This window comes from Echinops telfairi, unplaced genomic scaffold (assembly GCF_000313985.2).
Source record: "Echinops telfairi isolate 266 unplaced genomic scaffold, ASM31398v2 ScPeMD7_23;HRSCAF=83, whole genome shotgun sequence".
NCBI lineage: Eukaryota > Metazoa > Chordata > Mammalia > Afrosoricida > Tenrecidae > Echinops > Echinops telfairi.
The window spans coordinates 62261195-62283337 of record NW_022103920.1 but is presented as its reverse complement, the minus strand read 5'-3'; the positions used below and the strand labels follow the sequence as shown (position 1 = coordinate 62283337).

The following is a 22143-nucleotide window of genomic DNA, read 5'->3' as shown; positions in this document are numbered from 1 at the left end:
CACCCACTTTGTCTTCAGCTGTTGTGTCGGGAAGGTGAGCATCATAGAATGCCAATTTACTAGAAGAAAGTATTCTTGCATTGAGGGAGTACTTTTTAAAGCAGGCATCTCCTTACTAGGAGAGTTTGAGTTTGACCCCAGCAGCACTAATGGCCCTTTACGAATGCAGACGGGTGGATCTGATTCAATTTTCTCCTCAGGTGTTCAGCTGGGGCATAGACTCAGAACTTAGTGACTGGTTTCTTCAAAGAGCCTGGGCTCACTCTGTCCTCTTCTTTTTCCTGTCTCCGGTCGCCGCGCCCTCCGACTCCTGTTCCCACAAAGCAGAAAGCCGCTGGAGACCCGAGCAGACCCATTCTGCTGCAGGTCGCAGAGTCTGCGTACAGGTTTGGCCTAGGGTCTGTTGCTGGAGGTGAGTGCAGCGTTGGCTTTCCTATTGTTTCTCTTCTCTCTGAGTTCCTACCGGGAAGTATCGCAGGACAAGACCTCCCTTACTCCTCCGGTCTAGTTGCCTTCCAGTTGCTGCTGGAGGAGAGGTGGGCTGAGAGAAAGGGAACGTCCCCCCACACCTCTGCGTGATCGGGGACTTCCAAGTGCCATTTGCCCCTCAGGTATCTGTAGACGGGCTTTCTAAGAGACAGGTTATTAAGGAAGCTACGTTGTCGTGCTGTGATTGTAATTTAAACCGCCGATGACATCCTTTTCCCGGGACACTTGAATGAAAATCCAAAGTTGTGATTAGGGGATTGGCAGGACAGTACAGTTTTAAAATCAGTACATGCAAAATGTGCACCCTCCTTTTCTCATTTTTCTCTTTGACCTCCCCGCCTCCGTGCCCCTGCCTCTGGCTGTAATACCCCCTAAAATATCAGTGTCTTTTTGTAGCTGTTGGAGCCACCGCCGTGTATCCCATCGATCTGGTGAAAACTCGAATGCAGAACCAGCGGTCGACTGGCTCCTTTGTGGGAGAACTTATGTATAAAAACAGCTTTGACTGCTTTAAGAAAGTGCTACGCTATGAAGGCTTCTTTGGGCTGTACAGAGGTGAGTGCCGGTGCTAAATGTCTGTTAGGTGCCATCATGGTTCATGTGCCTGAAATGTATTAGAGGGACTGCATTAAAATGGAAATGCAGCAGATTCTTAATTATCCATGCTAATGGGCTAGGCTGGAGGCATCTGGGGCATGGCTAAATCAAAACAGCCCATAATCTGAAAGCCATTTATATTGGTCTGTAGAATGCCTTAATTCTTTACATAATAAAATTATTTTTTAAATAAAACCTCACTAGCGACTTTTGAAAGAATTCATATTGCTCATGTTCACCTTGCATCCCAATAGAAACCCAGCCCAACCCACTGCCATCCAATCAGTTCCCAACTCAGGGCCACCCCACGTGTGGCAGAGGAGAACGGCCCGGAGGGTTTTCTTGGCAATGCAGGTTGCCAGGCTTTCTTCTGCGGTGCCACTGGGTAGGGTCAAACCGAAAACCTTGAGGTTAGTGCTTGATCACAAATGATTTGCTCCACCAAGGGACTGTTAAGTGCTCTTCTCATCAGTTGATTGGGAAAAGCACCCCAGGGACAGGACACAGCCCTATTCCCGGTAATGCCTGGCTCTTGTGTCTACGACAGAAATGTCTAATGGTCAGGCAGGTGACCACGCACTCAGTGGAGCCCTTCTTTGCTGCCTCTGGCTGAGCTAACGTTGACTCTGAACCCGATGGACACCAGCCAGCCAGGTTATCCTTCCATAGCCATCTGCCCTTTCAATCATCTGAGGCTTACTGAGCAACCGTCACAGTGGCAAAGAGGATGTCATCACTTGTGGAGAGGATCCCCAGACACTGGCTGCTTTTCCATTGGCCATGGTTTCAGGACATAGGACTTGACTCCCATGATGGGGCGGTTAGACCCCAGTCCAACTTCTCGCGCTTTGTGGTCACCTTCCACTGAGAGGAAAGGAGCAAGTGTCTTCGGTTCAGCTACAGTACAGCGGCATGAAGGAATGCAGGGTGGCCGCACCGTCTGTCCACGTCCCCAGAAGAAAGGAGTATGTAATTCTCTGCAGAGCGAGAGCAGGAAGCCGGCAGCCGAGTCAGCCTGTGCCTCTGGGCCTCTTCTGCCATCTGCTGACTCCAGCCCCTCACCTCTTACCTGAAGCACCTACGTTAAAACAAAAAACAGAAGTTGAACAATCCTCTCTGAACCCTCTCACCTTAGAAGCTAGAAGATTCCAGGCTCCAGAGAAGTTCCATTTTGCAGGTTCTATTGTGTAGGGAGATAACCCCCATCAAAGGCCTTTTGATCTGTTCTCTGCGCTCTTTCCTCTACCCCTGCCTCCTCTTACAATTTAGAAGGTCTTTGACCCCAGTTGATTGATGATGACCCTTAGAGGGTCACTGCCTTCCTTTTGCAACACTGCCCCGCCCCCTTTTTGCAAATGAAACAGCTCTCAAATACAGTACAAGGTTAATGTCACAGTTGCTGCTTTGTAGTGACTCAGGCAGAGATGGACCACTTCACCTGTTCTTATGGGCTGCTTTCTGAAGGGAGCCCTTAGAACCTCAAGCATGGCAAAAAAATCTTGAATGTTGGAGGCATGTCACCCTGCTCTAAGGGACTTTTCTTGGTTGGCTTACCTGTCAGCCCTTTTATGCCTTTAGTTTATTTGTTTTAATTATGCAAAATACATTTGTCCCATTAAGTATCTTTGATTGCATTGTTTGCTTTGCTTTAATTTGGGGGCTCTTCCTCCGTGAGCACGCTCTGGCAGGTTTTGCTGGAATCTTGTTGGCATCTAGTCTTCCCTTCCACCACCTGGCCTTTGACTGCATAGAAAGACAGCGCTTAAAGCATACTGGTTTATACGTTCTAACTTTAGTGCTGAGCTGATGTGGGCCATCCCGAAACCCCTTGCTGTCTGTGTTACTGCATCTGTAAGACTTGAGGGACTGGTTTTAACTCCTCAGGGAAGGGGAATAAGCCAGCATATTAGAGAGAAGCTGGGGATCCCTCATAACACCAAAGAGATGGCTCTTTGGCATTTACCAGCTTTAGAAATGGCCACTTGTCTAACCTGCTTTTGTGCCTTAGCCCTAAGGGCAAGGGCCCCAGCTGTCTCTCAGAGGATGCTGGGTAGACTGGAAGTATAACAGCAGGAGTTCTGGGAGCTGCCTATATGCATTTTGCCCTGGTTTCTTGCCTTTTCTTGTAGACATTTAAAAAAATCAGTATTAAACATATATTTATTGAGCATCCAGGAGCCCTGGTAGCATAATGGGCTAAGTATTGAACTGCTAACCAAAAGGTCAGTGGTTCAAACCCACCAGCAGCTTTACTGGTATCAGACTGGAGTGAATTGGTTCTAAGCCCTGGTACAGAGTCAACATATAAAATACCCGTGTGTGGCTCTTGGACTATAGGTTCTAACTCAACATAATCTTATTTAAAAATTGCTTTCCAGGGGAAAACTTAAATTTTAATTGTGAGAATTTTAGAGTTGCTACTATTAATGCTTCAGCTAGCAATATCGGAGAAGGTGTCAGCCTATATCCAATTTATAAACATGTTTCAAAATATGTTGAGCATATCTTTTGCTATTAGAGAATTTTGCTTAATATGTAGTTTTTCTGCATCAAACTTACATAATTGCTATTCGCCCCAGAGTAAAATAATTTGTGAATGTTGTATAAGTGAGGCTTTCCTCTATTTTAAAACTACTGTTAATGTATACTTTGGGGAAAAAAGGTTGGCAATTGGTGTCAAAAGAAAGTGCTTGCAGCATGCATTCTTACATTCAGTTTAAAAAGTTTATCTCCTACTTTTTTTATGATTGGATTCAACTCAGTACCATTGAGTTGATTGAGACCCCAGTGATCCTATAGGACAACACAGAACTGTCCTGGTCGTGTCCCGGGCTGTAACTTTGTAAGAGTTAGAAGCCTCATCTTTTCTCCCTGTAATTCAGATACAGTCTCTAAAAGAAACATGTTTGGCAGTTGTTTTGTATGGAACTACAATGAAGTTGGTTTTCAAAGAACTCTCAATGCTCCAGCACAGGTGGTTTAGCCCATTTCTTTCTTTGGAGGTCGCCATCCTATGAAAAGTGGTGGCTGGTGTCAGCCCCTGGCCAACCAACTGGAAGCCATCTAGCTATGTGCCCTTTCCTATGAAGGTGGGCCAGAGAATGCAGAAGTTAGGGAGCAGTTAGTTGTCTTCCACGGACATCAGTATCATATGCACGTAGAAAGGTAGCTGCATAGCATTCAAAAACCGTCACAGCAGTGCGTCAGCTGGTGGCTGACTGCCAATAATTCTCGTCAGATTCGGAGGAGGTCATGAAATGAGGACTACCATTGCTGATGTTAAATAGCTCTTGACTGAAAGCACAGACTACCAGAATTTTTACCTGGGTTTTATTGACTCTGCAAAGGTATCTAACTATATGAATCTTAACAAATTATGGATAACATTGTGAAAAATAGGATTTAGCTCCTAAACAAAAGGTCAGAAGTTTGAACCCACCAGCTGTTCTTCATGGGGAAAAAGTTTTAGCTTGTGTGTGTAAGTTTAATTGTGCTCACGAGGAAGCTGTACATAGAGCAAGAGCCAGGTAGGGATACTTTGTGGTTTAAATCAGGAAAGGTCTACATCAGGGTTGTATCTTTTCACCCTACTTCTTCAGTCTGTCTTCTGAGTGAGGAATCTGAGAAACTAGACTATATGAAGAAGAATGGGTATTATGATGCAGTGGCACCGGATTAAGACTTCTAGCCAAACTCTCAACTCCCACCAAATAGCCTTCTCCTGCTTGGGTCTGGGTGAGAAAGGTAGGGGGGAAGATACCGATAGGCTTCACCTGTGAGTGATTGTGAACAGGATTCAAATGAGCTCTCTGAGAACCAGGAGAGGGGATGTCACAACCCGCCAAAGCCAGGAGTGGAGTGCATCCTCTGGACCCAAGATCCCGACGTGAGCCTCCTGGAACCAGACGACACCTATGACGTCAGAGAAGCAGCAGCACCAGGAGCCCCAGCATGGGACCGAGGATGGGTTCCTAACCCACAGAGCAAGTACAACGGAGTGCTCTTGTCCAGGAACCTGACTTGTGGAGTGGGGTGCCCTGGACACTTAATTTGGGAAGCTGGGTTGCTGACCCATGTAGTTTGAGTGGAATGCCTTCAGGTTAAGGCGTACAGCATAGTGGCATGCCCTTTGGGCGTTTGTTAGCAGCCCAGGAAGGACAGTTACAAGTCCTGCTCAACAGCAGTGTCCTGAGCATTTCTCACTTGCATTACAACTTGTCAACTTCCTTAATAATTAGCCCTTTGAGCATGAATTTTGTCTATGAGTTCTGTGTGGCCATTTGAATGAATTAGCATCTAGATGTAAAAGTAGAGACTGCTAGCCAACACATATAATTAGCAGAAAACTTTACCAGCCTCAGATATGCAGATAACACAGCTTTACTTGCTGCAAGTGAAGAGGACTCAAACCTGTTACTGCTGGAGATCCAAGACTTCACTGTGGATTACACTTCAATGTAAAGAAAACACAACCGGACCAATAAGCAGCATCATGATAGAGAAAAAATGGTGTTGTCAGGGATTTCATTTTAGGGAGAGCTACCATCAATGCCCCGGAAATCAAATTATATATGCCACTGGGCAACGATGCTGCAAAAGACCTCTTTGCTGGTCTTGAGCTAAGCCGTGATCTTTGCAGTCACTTCACGTGCACGCTGGACCATGAATAAGGTCGACTGAAGAAGCCCGGAGGCCTTTGGATCATGTTGTCAGTGAAGAATACTGAGTACACCACGAGCTTCCAGGAGGATGTAAGCCTTTGATGCATGAATTTTGGGCATATTGTAAAAAAGGACCAGTCGCTAGAGAAAGGACACTGATGATGTGCGGTAGGGTGTCAGTGGCAAAGAGGAGGACCATCAAGGAGAGATGGATTTACACGCTAGCTCTAACAATAGAATTAAACATAGCAGTGGTTGTGATGGATGTGAGACTGGGTAGTATTTCATTCTGTTGTGCAGAAGGGGCATCAAAAGTTGGTAGAAAAATTCTATCTTGGTTCCATTTGAACACAAACTTTTTGAAGCTCCTTTTCTTGGGCACTATGAGATGGCGCTAAGTTGGTGGCACCCAACAATAACAGTACCTGCACCCAGTACCAGAAGTCGCCGCGCAAACAGCACATCTGAATTAAGCTCAGTAGTTCAGCTGAGGGGTTGCCAGGAGTTTCTTTCAGTGCACATTGAAGCCTGTATGCCTCAGACAACCAGGGACAAGTTCAGTGTGGTTCCTCCTCTCTCCATGGTTCTTTATTTCTGGAATTGATCGCTCTCGCTCTCGCTCTCGCTCTTGCTCTCGCTGGCTCTCTCGTTAGCTTGGCTACTAGAAAAAAACTGTCTTTGAAATTGTATCATAGTGACTCTGGAGATCTTCTCTACAATTTGAATTACTTTTGTTAGAAGGAAATGGCTGATTTTCTATCTTCTGTCTTTTCTGAGAAGCTCTGACCCTTAGGGACAGTCTAACGCTATTAAGGGAAATAATAGCAGAGAGAATGCAGATCTTGTTGAAGTCTTTTGTGGAAGCACTCCTCTGTCCCTTGCCCTGTCTCCGGAGTGATTTAATGTGCTCAGGTGTTTAAAATCCCTGTTGAATTTCTTTACAGCTCACTGGTTGCAGTGAACCTCTGGCAAAACGAGTCAGTCAGTGGTCTGCTGCTATAGATTTTGACATAGGAAAGAGAAAGAATCCGTCAGCTAAGCATGGGTAGTTAAGTGCTCTTGAAGTTCAGGAATAACTGAAGTCCCAGGAACAACTAAATTAAAATTCCCTGCACTCTCCCCCTCAGATGTTTCCAGCGACGAGGCGAGCAGCCCTGGGAATTGGAGGGTGTTGTGGGCAGGCCCTTGGGAGAAAGTGGTATTCAGGAGAAACCTGGAGCTCCAGGAAGGTTTCAGAGGAAGGTTTTGTTATTGTTTAAGTTGGTGGGAGAAGCCTCAAAGAAAATCTCCCAAGAAGAGACATTTGATTGTTTGTATGAATGAAACTTAATTTTGAGGTGATTGGACATAATTTTGTACATCAGCCCATCGGCCCAGGCTTTCAGAGTTTTACCGGTGTCTCTTTCAAGCTGTCTGTGTGGTGCAGCGCCGTCGTGTTCCGCCCGGGCGTGTTCTCCAGGTGACATCTAGAGGAGGTTGCAGTGATTTCTCGGGAAGTTAGTGATGCAGTTGCATTCCACAGGAGCATTTGTCAGGCAGCAGCTGGCTTAGACTAGATCTCTGCTTGCGGCCCGTAGTGCTGGAGGAGGAAGTACGGGTTTCCCCACAGCCCGAGAGTAGAGCTTGCCTTTGAACCCTTCTGTAAGTAAAATGGTATAAAGGAAAGAAACAATTACATTCATTTGCATGGTATATTTTTTTAGCGTGCCCAGCCTCTTCCCTCACCGCCCCCCCCAAATTAGCACACAAAATCATATCACATAAAGGCTAGTGCTCATGTACAGCAAGAAAACTGCACTAACTTTGGCAGGTCTCCAGGTTCTTTCTCTCCTTGTATACAAATACTACGAGTGGTGGGCACAAGCACGTGGGATGTCTGCATTTTGTTCATGACAGTCAACTCCAAGTGCTTAATTATGTCTAGTCTTACACTAACCACAGCACTTTTCCGACACCCCAGGAAAGAGTTGCTAACAAATGTACCAAATCAGTGGAGCTAAAGGAGCGATGCTCAGGATCCAGTCCACAGGCACGTGGCTGGATCCTGAGGTCTGCGGGTGGCTCCCGGGGAAGGAACTCGGCAACAGCCCTCTGTCTGCTTGGGCTGCACGCCGCCTCTGTCCTGACTCCCTGCAGACAAACACCGGGCCCTGCTGTCACTTTCCACCGTTTTTCTTGCCCACCAGGAATGAGCAAAGGACTTGGACAGTTGATGAGTTGGCTAATGAGATCTCCAGTGGAATAGCATTCCTGAGCCCAGGGCATTGTGTGAAACTAGAGTGATGCGGACTCCAGCTAAATTGAGTCTGTAGCGTTGCTGAAAATGTGAAAGGCGGGTCAGGTGGTTTCGGACATTGGGAAAGCTAACAAAAAGGTGGAATTGTATGCAGCCGGGAGGACACAAATGAACACATTCACTCCTGGCCAAATGAATGGTCGTGTAAACAGCCACCTCTGTCAATGAGAATGGAAGAAGGGAAATGGATTTAAGTCTCAGCTGCACAGGATTGGTTTAGAGCAGTGGTTCTCAACCTTCCTAATGCCATGACCCTTTAATACGGTTCCTCATGTTGTGGTGGACCCCTAACCATAAAATGATTTTCGTAGCTACTTGATAACTGTCATTTTGCTACTGTTATGAATCAGGCGACCCCTGTGAAAGGGTCGTTCGACCCCCAAAGGGGTCTCGACCCACAGGTTGAGAACTGCTGGTTTAGTGTGAAGAAAAGATAGCCAGGGCCGCAAAGGTTGCCAAACACTGGAGTGAAAAACGGAAGGAGGTTGTATGCCTCTCAAAGATCTGCACTTCTAGTGCCCTCAAATAGCAGAGGAGCCAAAGGAACCACGTATTTTCTGGGCTACACTCAGTATCATTCATATTATGTTTTAACATTAATTCTCCTAAAGGCATTCGTTAAGATAACAGAGGTTTGCTTGAGTAAAACATTTAACCCAGGTGAGCAGGCATTTGAATCCTAGATCTTTGCCATTGCCTCTTCCCAGCTCCATTGTCCGCTCACCTGGGGGTAGCAGGCCAAATTGCAGGTAGCGAGCTGGTTTGTAATGAAGGCTTTGAAAGAGGATAGTGTGGTCAGGTCTGAGTTTGGGAGGGTGGATATGCCTTATGCCTAAGGCAATCTGAGTCAAAGGCGGAAAGACAAATGGGAGCCGTGGACAAGTGAGGAGAGAAGGGCACGGAAATAGGAGCAAGAATCAAAACTACAAGGCAGGTCCCGTGGAGTGCTGATAGCTCCAGAATGGACGGTTAAGCTGATGTTGAAAGCAAGGAGGACTCTCAGAGAAGATGGGGCCAAGTGTAGTGGCCTCGGTAATGAGGTCAGGAGGGTAAGAATTTAACATCACAGGGGTTGCCCCAGCTTTGGAGTTAGGTATCAGGACAATGGGCTGGGTGGTGGGCTTTAGCTAAAGGTCAGGGGTCTCATAAGTTTCCCTGCCACACTTTACTGTTGATCCCTCCTGAATGCCTCTTATCCCACAGTCCGTGCCCTCAGCGACATTCCTCAGGGCTGGGCTCCCCCCCGCTTGCCTTTTACCTGAATTTGAGGTAGCAAGCCAACCTCGGATGTTGTGTTTTTTCCATGTGAGTGGTGTCGCAGGGTCTGTCCTACACCTGCCACATTGCGGGTACAGTTGCCCATCAGCCTGGCTTCTGAACCACTGCTTTCCCCGAGCCTGCATCTCAAAGTTTTCCCCGGCTCTCGTTGGGACTTGACTCTTATATTTCATCCTTCACATGTCCTGGAGAGAGAGAGAGAGAGAGGTAGAGGCATGAGGGCCAGCCTCAGCCTCACAGCCACCCTCCTCCTGCTGTGTGAAAGGGCCCATCTCCATAAAAAGTGTTGGCTCAGCACGAGCTCAGGGCAATAAACCCACTAGAGGGAACAGGGGGAAGCGGAACAATAGGACCCTAGAGCCCTGGTTTGGGAAAAGGTGTGGACTCAAATCACACCACAGTGCTACTAAATAGCTTGTAAAATGAGGGGAGCCACTCATCCTCTCTGAATTCTAGTGTCTGTAAAGGAGGGGCCAAAGGAGTAGTAATTGATGATAACGATGATGAAGATAAAAGTAAACTAACCAAAAGCATTCCTGTGGTCCTTCCTTTGTGCTGGGTGCCGGTCTGTGGGCTTTCTGTAGACGAACTCATTTCATCTTCACACGGTGCCTTGGCTGCCCGCGTTTATAGATGCGGAAACCAAGATCAGACGAGATGGTAACTTGCCCACAGTCGAATGCTGAGTACATAGCAGAGTCAGAATTTGAAGCATGCAATCCGATTCTAGAGTTCACCCACAAAGCCATTTGTGTGATTCGGTGGAAATTAAACTGCAGACTTGCTCGTTAGCAGAGGTCTAGGAGTGTTAATGTTCCCAACACTTTCCTTTTAGTTTCACAATACGGTGTGGTACTGTGAGCGCGGTGCTAGCTTGTCATTGCCTAAATTCAGTGCACCTGAGCACACACCTGGGCCCCCTGGTGGTGTAGTAGTTACCGGTGCGGCTGCTAACCCAAGGCGAGCAGTTAGAAACCATAGCGCTCTGTGGGAGAAAGACAGACCTTTACTCCCGAAAAGAGCCACAGTCTCAGAAACCCAGAGGCAGTTCTCGTCTGCGCTGCGGTGGCTGTGACCAGCCTCCTCTCAGTGGCAGTGAGTGGGCTTAAGCTAAGGTGACCAGACGTCCCGCTTTTGGTGGGTCAGTCCCGATTTTTAACAATTTGTCCTGCGGCGTTTTTTAAAAGTCCCGATTTTTTGAAAGAATGCATGACAAGCTAGGGTTTACAATTTTCGGCTGCCATGTGGCTATTTCGCCAGGATATGAGTTTTATCAAAGGTGTTCCGCTTTACCAATGCTAAAATTTGGTCACCTTAATAAAAGGCCGCCCCTAGCCACACGCTGTCAGAGATGTGCCCTCGCTGTTCAGCATTCTGAGGCTGAGGGACAGCATTGCACCTCTGAACTTAACCACCCTGTGGCCATCATTCAGGCTGTATCGCCTCTTGTGAATGAGACAGGAATCGGGGACTAGCCTTGAAAATACAGCTAGAGAGAAATGTAGCATTTCAAAGCTGAGTATGAAATATTGGTTGGGAACAATATCTAGTTTTTGTGTGTGTATTATTTCATGTAGTTACCATAACAAACCCATGAGGAGGAGTTAGCATCCTTGTTTTTCCAAGGAGAGTCTGAGGGTTCAGAGAAATCATGAAAATTGTCCAACCTGGAAGCGATACAGAGCTAGGTGTGCCCACCCAGGTTTGTCCATCTCGAAAGTCCATGCCCAACCTACGTGCTTTGCCGGCAAGCCATTGGAAATGCATAGCTTTAATTATGCCGCCATGAGTGAGCTCCTTTCCTGGTTGCTCTAGGATTCTATTTCTAAATTCTGAAAAATGGCTTAAACACGTCACCATCCTGTTGATTCCAAAGGGAATCATAGGGGCTCTGAGGGCGAAGTGGTGGACTGCCAGCCACAAGGTTGGAAGTTCAAACCCATCCATCAGCCACCCCACAGGAGACAGATCAGATATTCTGCTCCCATGAAGATTTAGTCTCAGAAACCCAAGGAGCAGTTGTACCTCTCCCTAAAGGGTCACTGTGATTCAAAATTAACTTGGAAACAAGAGGTATGGGACCGAGGAGCACTGCCCACTACGATTTGCGAGGCTGTAATCGTCGCTGAAGAAAATGGCCGCATCTCTCTCCTGGGGTTCAGTTCTTGTGCTCAAACCATTGCCTTTTTAGTTAATAGCCTAGTGTTGAGCCCTTGTTCCACCAGGACTCCTAAAGAATAGAATTATGGCCCCTTAAAACCACACACTTTCTTTGGGGGTGCTATACGAAGCTTAAGAGTCCGTGGGTTATACAATCAGTGATTATTCTAGGCTGCTAACTGAAAGGTTGGAGGTTTGAATCTACCCAGAGGTGTCACCAAAAAAGGCCTAGTGATCCACTTCCGAAAAATCTGCCACCGAAAGCCCTCTGGCTCGCAGCTCCACTCTGACTCGTGTGCAGGGGCCATGAGTGGAGTCAGTTTGGTGGTGGGCTTTGTTTTTTTTGTTTGTTTGTTTTAAATGCTAGTTAAATCGGAGGTTCTTCATGTGCGCTTAGACCCACACCTCTAGCTCACTTCTCATTTAGCTGCCCATGGGAATGAAATCAGAAGGGATAGTGTGATTTATATTGCAATCCTATGAAATTTGAAGACAAAATAACTGTATTAATACCGTGCCCTGTAAATCTTTTCTCACATTAGCAGCCTTCTGGAAGCATGTAAACTCTGCCAAGGAAGTATTGCCATGTGTGCTGGTGGCGCTGAACTCAAAAGAAAAAGATAGAAAAGTGACCACAGTAATAAATTTCATTTGCGCCCGTTGGGAAATCCACTGCTGTTGTGAGGAGTTAGAGAGAGGGAACACACAGTGCCGTTCTGCTTCTAATAGCTAAAATGAATTTCCAGCACCAAGCAGAAACAGATTTCCTTGCTGGGGCACCCAGATGTCAGATGTGTATAAACTTTAAACTTAAACGTGATCACAATGAAGTGCTTTAACTGGATTGGCCAGTTAGTGAGCCATGTGGTTGATCCCTCCTCCAGGTGACGCGTGGGGATTGTCTCCTCTGTGACTTCTCAATGTCCACTTTCTCAAAGGGCATTTGCCCAAGACCAGTGGTGTCAAGGCTGATGTCAGCAGCCATGTTCTTTTCCCTTATTAGCCAGAGAGAGTAGTTACCGTAAGAATAATGCTCAACCAGCACCTCCTTGGGTGCCAGGTACTAAAAATGGATTGGTGCTTTGGCTTTGTTCTTGATCAGTTCATAGCTGTCATTGATCCTCGTGAAATTAAGGGCCTCGGATTATATTTCTTTAACCCTCTTATTGCTCTCCTTGCCTCAGATCTCTGCCCTTGCCATCTGCCCTTCTGCCTCTTGGACTTTTTACTTGGTGAACATGCAGTTGATCTCACCCCTTTCTTTACAAACCCCCTCGTGAGTTCAAGCTGTAGACCAAGCCCCCTTTGGTGGCCGGTGATGGAAGCTGTGTGTTACTCGCTCCTCTACCAGCTGACCGTGGCAGGTCCCTAAAGTCAGCCCCAGTCTTTTCATCTGTTTATAGAGATACAAAGAACACCCACTGAGGAATGTTATTGTGTGGTTATATGTGTTGATACATGTAAAACACACAGAATAGTGCTTGGCACATAGTAAGTGTCCTTAAACGTTGGCCGTGGGTATTATTAAAATCATCATGACTATTTATTAGAAGGTCTTCCTCTCATCTCACCATAGCCTCCAGTGCTTTTGCTCCCAAGCTGGAGTGTACCATGGTCCTGAGGACTTTTGGCCTATGTGTGCGTGCCCTCTAATCTGGACAGTTTACTCCTCTTTTCACCCCTCTCCTCTATGGTGAACACGCGTGTGCTCCTGAAGCTGCAGCTGAACCATCTCCACTCCTTCTATGCTTGCGTCCCGCAGGCAGAGCGCTGGCATGCTCCACACCCCAAACGCATCTGTGTTCTGGGCTGTGCCGCCAGTGCTCTGTCTTTAAGTGCCTGGTCCCTGCTAGTGTTCGGAAGCACTTGGCATTTCCTTCTATTCTTTTCCCTCTAAAATGAGAATTTCCCAAGAGAAAAGCACAGATCTTATTGTGTCCATCCTGGCACCCCCCAGGATCAGGAACGCAGACCCCTTTGGCTACATGTTTGCTGAACACACACACGTGCCTTCCCTTCATCGTCGTCCTAAATATAGTCGTGTTTTTGGGGTGGTCAGAGTGGTAGTGGTTTAGGGTTGGTTGGTTTAGCTTTTAACGCTATTATTTAATTTCTCTTGGGAAAGACAGATAGCAGTACCTTGACAGGCTAGGGGAAGTGATTATATGTAGCACTGTAGTTAATTGACTCTGTGGCTGTTTTTTATTAGTCATTTAAAAAGACTGCCACAGGGTAGCTAAGGAGACAAGAGATCATTATTTAAATCACATTGCTTTTAACCCATCCACAGTTTGGTCTCTAATTGAATGGCGAAACAAATATATCCGGCACGTAAATATTTATCTGAACATTTTGGTTCTTGGCCTGAATTCCATAGCACAGAATGGAAATTTTACATGTTAAGATGTAGTTTAAACAGCTCATTCTCACATAGTGGAAATTAATGATGATCTTTCATCAAGGAATAAGGAGCCCTTTCCTCTGGTATTGCAGGTTCCTTATTAAGAGATTTACAAGTGAATGTAGTTTGTAGTAGTGGTGGCAGTTGTTAGTGGTCACACCTCGGGTCCACATTGGTGATGCTGGGCTCAGTGGAGCCTGCTCCCGCACCATCTCCATGATCAAGCAGACCCTTGTGCCCCATGGGGTTTTCATTGGATGATTTTCGCAAGCAACTACCAGGCATTTCTTTTTATAGTCCATCCTAGTCTGGAAGCTCCACTGAAACTTGTTCAGCGTCTTGGCAACACCCAAGTGTCCACTGGCAGGCAGGCAGTGGCTGCCCCTGAGGCACCCTGACTGTGGTGTGGAAAGCCACAGTCCTGCGGTTGAACTGCGGGAGTGTTCGGTCGAGGGGCAGGGAAGGCTTGCTTTGAATGAGAGCGGTGGCTTTGTCCTCGTGGCTCCTTATTCCTGTCTTGCTTCATTTGCTGCTTCGGGCCATCTGAATCGTGAAGGACACATCCCAGTCAACTAGTGAGCGTCGGGGCAGATGGGAGGCAGAGCCCATGGACATCCGAGTGCAGCGCTCCCTTGGAGCCTGAGCTCAGCACTGTATCGTTGTGCATTGGGGGCCCTCTGGTGCCTTCATTCCTTTTGCTGAGCACTCTCTCTGCTGGGTTAGCTTGCTGGTTCGGCTGGGGTTCTTCTTACTTCCTCCTGGCAGTGCGTATACGAGGCTTCAGATGGCTGCTTTCCCACTTGCACCCAGTATCTCCTCACTTTGTGCTTCTGTCTCCATCGTCTTGAAGGGATACCGCAGTCAGGCTCCGGAGAGAAGGCTCTTGACTGAGCACTAGAGGGCCCAGGTTGCGGAACTCACGGACTGCACGTTTTGAAGATAACTACTTCTTGCCTGAAAAAATTCTGACTCATCGCAACCGCGGTCTGAGAGAAAGACAAGGCTTTCTACTGCCCTGAAGAGTTACAGTCGCAGCAACCCACAGGAGCAGGTCTGCTCTGTCCGGTAGGGTTGCTGTGAGTCAGCATTGAGTTCATGGTAGTGAGCTATTCCTTGTCCAGTCACCAACAAGCTTGGAAATGAGCGAGGCTCAGCCTCTACAGCTGCCAGAGGAAGAATGCTTACCTGGCCCAGACAGGCTATAGAAGTGAACGAGCAAGGCTGGAGGGCAGATGCAGACCTGGTTGCACATCAAGCGTGCAGCAGAGTTGATTGTCCCAATAAAATGATAAAAAAAAAAAGAATCTTGAGGAAGATGGCTTAGATTTGAACCACGGTCCCAGCACTGACCACCTAGCTTGATAACTTAGGGCAACTAATTTTAAGGAAGTCCAGCTGTTTCTAAAGAATTGTTTTATCCTTGTCTTCTAGTGAATGAAATCAGCTCTCTCGCTTTTTCCTAAGGCACGAAGCTGTCACAGTCGACTGGGTACTTCCGTGTTGTAGAGTAGGGGTGCAGGGTTCAGAACTGTAGTGAACGACAGCCCACACACGACCGTATTGAGATGCAGGCAGTAGGGCCTGGGGGAGACTTCGGGGAAGGGGACACCAGTGAGTGTATTTACCGGGAGGAATCCCATTCCCCCTCTGGAGATTGCAGTGCTGTTGAAACAGGCCCTTACCTGCCAGGTGGACAGCTCACCTCACCTATGTGCTTTTATATTAAAAATAACACACACACACACACCTGCTCTCAAGTTGAATACTACTCATAGCAACCCTATGGGACAGGAGAGAATTGCTGCACAGGGATCTGAAGCTGTAAACCTTGCCACCTCTTCGCCGTCACGCCAAGCAACTGATGACTTCAAACCATGGACTTCCTCGGTGAACCACCCAGCACCACAGCCATAGCACCCCCAGGACCCCTATGAGTTAGCTTTCTGTGTAACTTGGATTCGGTGGGAAACTTCATCCTGCCTAACGAAACACATCCCTCAGCTGGCTACATCCTGTAAGTTCGTGACTTTCAGCCGTGGACCCTTCTGTGGGGCGTCCCTCAGAAGAAGTCGTGAGTGGGCTTCTTTGTGTAGCTGGATTTGAAAACCACGCTCACCTGCCCTGCGCGCTTCTCGGAGGCAGCAGGATGACACCGAGTACAGCACGCGCTGATCCTCAGAGTTCGCTCAGTGTGTTTCCAAGGAAAGGGTTTGTGTTCGTTTGGGGCTTTCCCCCCCCCTGCTTGTTTCTTAGAAAGAATAAATGAAAATAGTAGCATTTTTAGTCCAGTGATGTAGGTCCCCTATTCCAACGAACCTGAAAGCAGTCCCTTCCTGCCACGTGCCCTGCATCTTATGGATGTCTTAACCCAGGTGCATCCGGAGCAGAGGCGTGACTTTCACCCCACACCTGTGACTTCCCACATCGCTGCTCACCTCCGCCAGTGGTACAGGAGCAGACATCGCAGAGACACTCACACTCAGTGTTCCCTCTTACAACCTACCCTTGGACACACACACACGTCTGTTTCCACACAGCAGGTGCCGTTCTCTTAAAAATATGAATCAGCACATCGCTTTCCTGCTTCAAACCCTCTCATTACTTCGCATCCAACTTAAAAGAAATCAAGCCCGCTGGATAGGTCCCACTCTGCCTAGCTGTGCCCCTTCCCAGAGTGCTTGTTTCCCTGTGGTCACCGCCCCAGGAAGACCTCTCCCCACTTCCATCTGAGACCTGTCAGAGCTAGAACCTTGCTGGTCCGTCTGCTCACCACTGAGGAATCGTAAATGAGTGAGGGACTGAACTGTGCCACGTGTTGGGATAAGAAAAGTGTTCGGGGGGGGGGGAATATAATCCATAAAGTTTCCGGTGTAGGGGCAGGAGGGACAGTAGCCGATTCCTCTTAGGCTGGTGAGATTTCCTACATTGCCAATACCTGTGGATTGATGCGAAGTGTAAACACCTGAGGGTGTGAGGCTGTGTGAAGTTTGTTCTTCAGCATTCCACTTCATTCACGCTCATGGAAGGTAGACGTAGAAAAGTGCTGCCAAGCTCGCCCGTCTGGAGGTGGAGAGCCCCTCAGGAGAGCTGTTGATTTGTTTCCTTAATGCTCATGTGTTCAAAATACTTCTGCTTTTTATGTTCCTTTAGGTCTGTTGCCACAGTTATTGGGAGTCGCCCCAGAGAAGGCCATAAAACTAACAGTAAGTCTTTTGAGTTGCTGCTTCCGATTTAGGGAGTTTGGTCATAATCAGACATCTAGCAGGCGTTCTCGTGTCAAGCAGCAAGTTTGTGTTTCCTCGGGATGCTGGCTTGTTTTACACATGGAAGCACTCACCGCACAGCGTTGTTGTTATTCCCCAATTTAATACGTGTGTCCCATGATTGGGCAATAAACTTGAATATGCCTTGGGTGGGTGTTATGATCATTGTCGTCATTGTCGTCAGTAGCTAACGTTCCTTAAATACCTGCTGTGTGCCGGGCAATGTTTGAGCCACAGCCTGCATCTCAGAAACCAGGACCATGAGGCGTATGTAGCCCGTCCGTGTTCACATGGCTCAGGAATGGGAGAACAAGCATGAAGTCTTTTTTTTTCAAAATTTTCACTGCAAAGCATGTGCTTTTATGATCACTGTGTTAGTCTGGGTGCATTAGAGAATCAAATCTACAGAAACTTGTATGTATAAGACAGAGTTTTATATAAAGGGTAAGTGCACATCAAGAAAACATCCCAACCCAGTGCTGCCCAAGCCCACAAGTCCAACATTAGCCCATATGTCCAACACCACAAAGTCCTCCTCCATCTCACATAACACATGCAATGATGCCGACTGCAGGAGGAAAGCCAAGTCAGTGAGCGTATAAGCATCTCAGCGCTGGCAGGGTTCTCCCTGTGGCTGCTCTAGCACCCAGGGCTGCATTGGGGTAGGTCCATGTGGCTTCTCCTTGGGGAATTCTTGCAGGAAGTCAGCGTTGCCAGCTAAAGCAGGGAACTGCTACGGCAGCTGCACCCTGGTCTGACCATCTGAGAACAAGAGATCCGAGAACTAGAAGGGTGAGGCTCTTCGAGCCATTTACCTCTCTGCCCTTCAGTTAATCCCACGTGTGTTCATCGGCCAGGTTGGCACAATAAACTCTATCTCAATCACACGTGCCACTGTCAATTGGACTTTATGGTAAAGGTGTATTCTGTACATTTCCCAAAGCCTGTATGAAAGATTGAGGTTCACCTTGAAATTGGATCCTTCCCCAGTTAGTTCATGGACAGCATCTTTGCTGTTGTTGTTTCCTCACTGGCTAGCATGTGCCTGACAGATGGTAAGTCTTTAGTGTTTATGGGATGGAGAGATAGGACCTTTATAAAAAAGGGCATGAAGTCCCACAATATTAAACTTCAGTTTTACTTTGCTGTTTGTCTTTTTTTTTTTCTGCCATTCTGTTTTTGGGGCCATGGAACATCTGCCCAAAACATGGCTGTTCTTTAAAACCACTTGTTGCCCATGCCATTTTGAGAATTTATACTTAATTAAAGCTATTAACAGTCTTTGAGAATCATTAAAAATTTTTTAGATACTGAATTCCTACTTGAAGCTGGAAAATCTGTTCGGGCAAATTGGCCATGGTGATGAGTGCTGTGGAAACTGCCTAGGTAGAGGGCTTGAAAGGGTTTCTGAAATCAAACCTGGTAACATACCCTTTGCCCGTAACGTGCTGCCAGTCCACTGTCAGTGTGCCTCGGTTGTTGATGCCGTCGCTCCTGCAGGGCAGATTTCATTTTTGGGTTGGTAAGCCAGGATCTCTCCATTTGTCTTCCTGAAATATCAGGAACGCGGGTAAAACATGTACACCTTTCAAGAACGGCAAGCCTGCTGTTCTGAGCGCTTCTCGGGCTCAGATTTTAAGCTCTGTTGATGTGTGCCCTGTGTGATTATTCCAACCGACTGGCAGGGGGGGAAGACAACACGTTCACAGGTGTATATTTACGCGTGTTTAATGACTTTGTATATTTCTCTTCAAGGTGAATGATTTTGTGAGAGATAAGTGTATGCGCAGAGACGGTTCGGTCCCACTTGCAGCAGAAATCCTTGCTGGAGGCTGTGTAAGTACCTTTTGCAGATCACAACTTGTGCAGACTCGTTTCACTTGCATATCACCCTACCTTGGTAAACACGTGTGGACTAAGGTTTCTGTTTAACCACAGATCCTGTACAAGAACAGAGTCTGCTAGGCCGCCTCGGCTTTTCCTAGACAGGCGACCCATTTCTGAGCTGGAAGGGTAAATGTTTCTGATCTTATTGCCTTGTTAAGCCATGCCTGTTGAATCCGCCATTGCTTGTGGTTGGGCCTGCACTAGACGTCGTTTGTGGCAGGAATGTTTGCCCTTTGAACAGTCTTTGCTGACCTTTTCTAAAATTAACTTTATTGTACTTTCCCTTGCTCCTCATGGCATCGCCTGCTGGGTTGGACATTAAATGTGCCCGTGCAGTCAGCAGCCATTGCTCGTGGCTTTGCTTTCTTTCACAAGAGGCAGTGACTCTTCGAGCTTCCCAGGGCTTCTGGGAGGAGGAGGCTGGGTGCGCGCTGCATTGCCAATAAGACGCGGAATGACCATTTCTGTAGGTGGGGGGACAGCTTGCATTTTGTTCTCAAGCTTAGCAAAACACTGTGTGTCTTTTTTCCCCATGCATACTGGTTTGTTCATGTGAATGTACATACTTCGGTCAGTGAAGCTCCAAGACAAAGACTGGTGCTAATTAAAGATAAGGCTGGTTAAATAAACAGGCTTTGATCACTAGGGCAAGGAGAGGGAGCTTCAGAAGGTTTATGGCAAAATGGAATGAAATGAGTGTGGCACTTTTCCTACGAACGTTTGAAGCCCCCTGTGCGACACTCCGTATAGTCCATGTATGCTTCTCTTCTGACAACAAAGGTGAGGCCGCATGTTTAAAATCACCTTGTTCTGTGCAGAAAATGGGATTCATAAAGTGATTTTTCTTGCTTTCTTCTTGGAAAGTCGGAGTTGAGAAGTTGGGCAAATACGTAATCATTACTGACTGTGCCGAAAGGGCTTGGCGGCCTAGCCAACGGTGACTGGCAGTTCCTTGAATGTAGCAGACGCTAAGAAGCCTTAGCTTCGGAAACTTGTTTAGCTGGACAGGATTCGGCTACTGGCTGACTCTCCTTCCGTTTGATCACTGACCTGTCGTAGGAGCCCCTTGTTCTGTAACTCTAGCACCATTCAGGACGGAGAAGGGAGCCTTTCATGTGCTCAATGAAAGGGCGCACAGTAGTAACAAAGATAGATGTTAGTGTGAAGTGCCTTTCTTAGTAACAAATATTCATTTAAAACAACTCTCTTGTTTCCATTTGAGTCACTGTATTTTCTAACCTGTGAGTAGGTGATTTTCTGGGTTACAGCTCCCCTCGTCTTTGGGCTCCTGCAGGGGCCCAGCAGAGCAGCTTGTGTAAGTTCCTGAGTTTCCGTCGATATGGTGCTTGAGTTTTGTTTTGCTGTATGTCAGATTTAAACGTGCTGTGAAGACATGATTATATATCTCTGTAAAACATAAAATGTGAAACCAACTCAAGATTTTGGCAATAATCCTGGCACGGTGCCTTGAGCTTTATTTTCTCTTTCCTGAAAGCACTCTGCCGGCGTGTGCACCTGGGTGCCAAAGAGCTTGGTCGTGGCACGTACCGTCTACTGTAGGTGGTCTTGTTTGCTCGTATGTGCCGCCCATTTCAAACACAAAGCCCGGGTTGGCATCAGAAGTGGTGCCTAGACACTGTAAAGAGGTGTAGCACTTTTGCAAACCTGACCTAAACACAGGCTTAAAATTGGAGCCACTTGGGCTTTGCAGCTACTTAAAATACCTCCGAGATGAGGTTTGCCATCCTTCATCTCCGAGGTGGTAGACAGTTGCTCCTGGGTGTTTCAAGTCCCCTGTTTTGGATCCCGCCCCTGCCCCCACCCCCACATCCAGTCCTTGCTCTGAGGGAGCACTTATTGCCCCCTAATCGATTCTGTAAATAGCAAACCACCCAGGCTCCTGGAGAGCTCAGAGTAGCAGGATGGGCAGTTTCATTTTCACTGGGGTGGTGGCTTAGGAAGCAGCCCTGCCACTCTCTGCCGTCACGTGCCTTAGAAAGCCACTGAGAGGGCCAGCAGCTCTGCTGTCTGGTCGGAATACACAAGGTCTTGGAACTTTGGGTCACATGAGCAGTTCCACTCCTTCGTGCACCCAAGCACTGCTAAGCAATGACTTATACATCGCTGAGCTTCATTATGACTGAGAATTACCACACATGACTGCCTTTTCCACTTGTAACCAAAGCCTCTCAGCCTTTTGAACAAAGCCTTTTCTGTTGTATAGTCTATTTTTGGTAAAGAACAATGCAGGGAGACCATTGCCTCATACTTTAGATAAGACTTCTCAGTTTCTAGTCTTCCTCCTTTTGTTTGCATAAAACATATATGATAATAAATGTAGAGGGGAAAAAATCATTGACACTTAAAGGAATAGAATTAATGCCATCCCTGAATTTGTTATTTTTTGATACAGTAAGATCTGAAACTGACCAAAACTAATGAAAACAAGCTCACTGCCACCCAGTTGATTCCGGCTCCTCATGCTCTATAGAGTAGAGTAGAACTGCCCCCTGAGGGTTTCTGAGATGGTAACTCTTTATGGGAGGAGACAGCCTCATCTTTCGTCCTTAGGGCAGCTTGTGGACATGAACAACCGACCTTGCCATTAACAGTCCAGCATGTCACCCACTATGCTACAAGAGTTCCTCTTTGGCACCTAACAGTAGTTCTATACTCAGCCCAGTCAAGACTAAACTATATGACAAAATGGGGGATATAAACTCTAACTCTAAAGGATTCTCTACGGTTTATTTTTTCTTTCCTCCAAGACTTGTTTACCATATTCTTTTTTTTTAATCGTTTTATTAGGGGCTCATACAACTTTCATCACAATCCATACACACATCAATTGTGTAAAGTACATTTGTACATTCATTGCTCTCATCATTCTCAAAACATTTGCTCTCCACTTAAGCCCCCGGCATCAGGTCCTCATTTTTACCCTCTCTCCCCAATCCCTCCTCCCTCATGAAGCCTTGATAATGTATACATTGTTATTTTGTCACGTCTCACTTCACCCACTTTTCTGTTGTCTGTCCCCCAGGGAGGAGGTCACATGTAGTTCCTTGTAACCGGTTCCCTCTTTCCAACCCACTCTCCCTCTACCCTCCC

At 47.0% G+C, this 22143-nt stretch overlaps 1 protein-coding gene across 1 annotated transcript in view; it reads left to right on the top strand.

Moving 5' to 3' along the window:
* The window catches only part of SLC25A13 (solute carrier family 25 member 13), a 204543-nt gene that overhangs the window by 127788 nt on the left and 54612 nt on the right, over nt 1-22143 (top strand). Inside the window, exons 10-13 of the mRNA XM_045288636.1 lie at nt 328-412; nt 886-1044; nt 17033-17085; nt 18901-18981. Coding sequence (XP_045144571.1) covers nt 328-412; nt 886-1044; nt 17033-17085; nt 18901-18981 — 378 coding nt within the window. The remainder of the gene's footprint in view (nt 1-327; nt 413-885; nt 1045-17032; nt 17086-18900; nt 18982-22143) is intronic.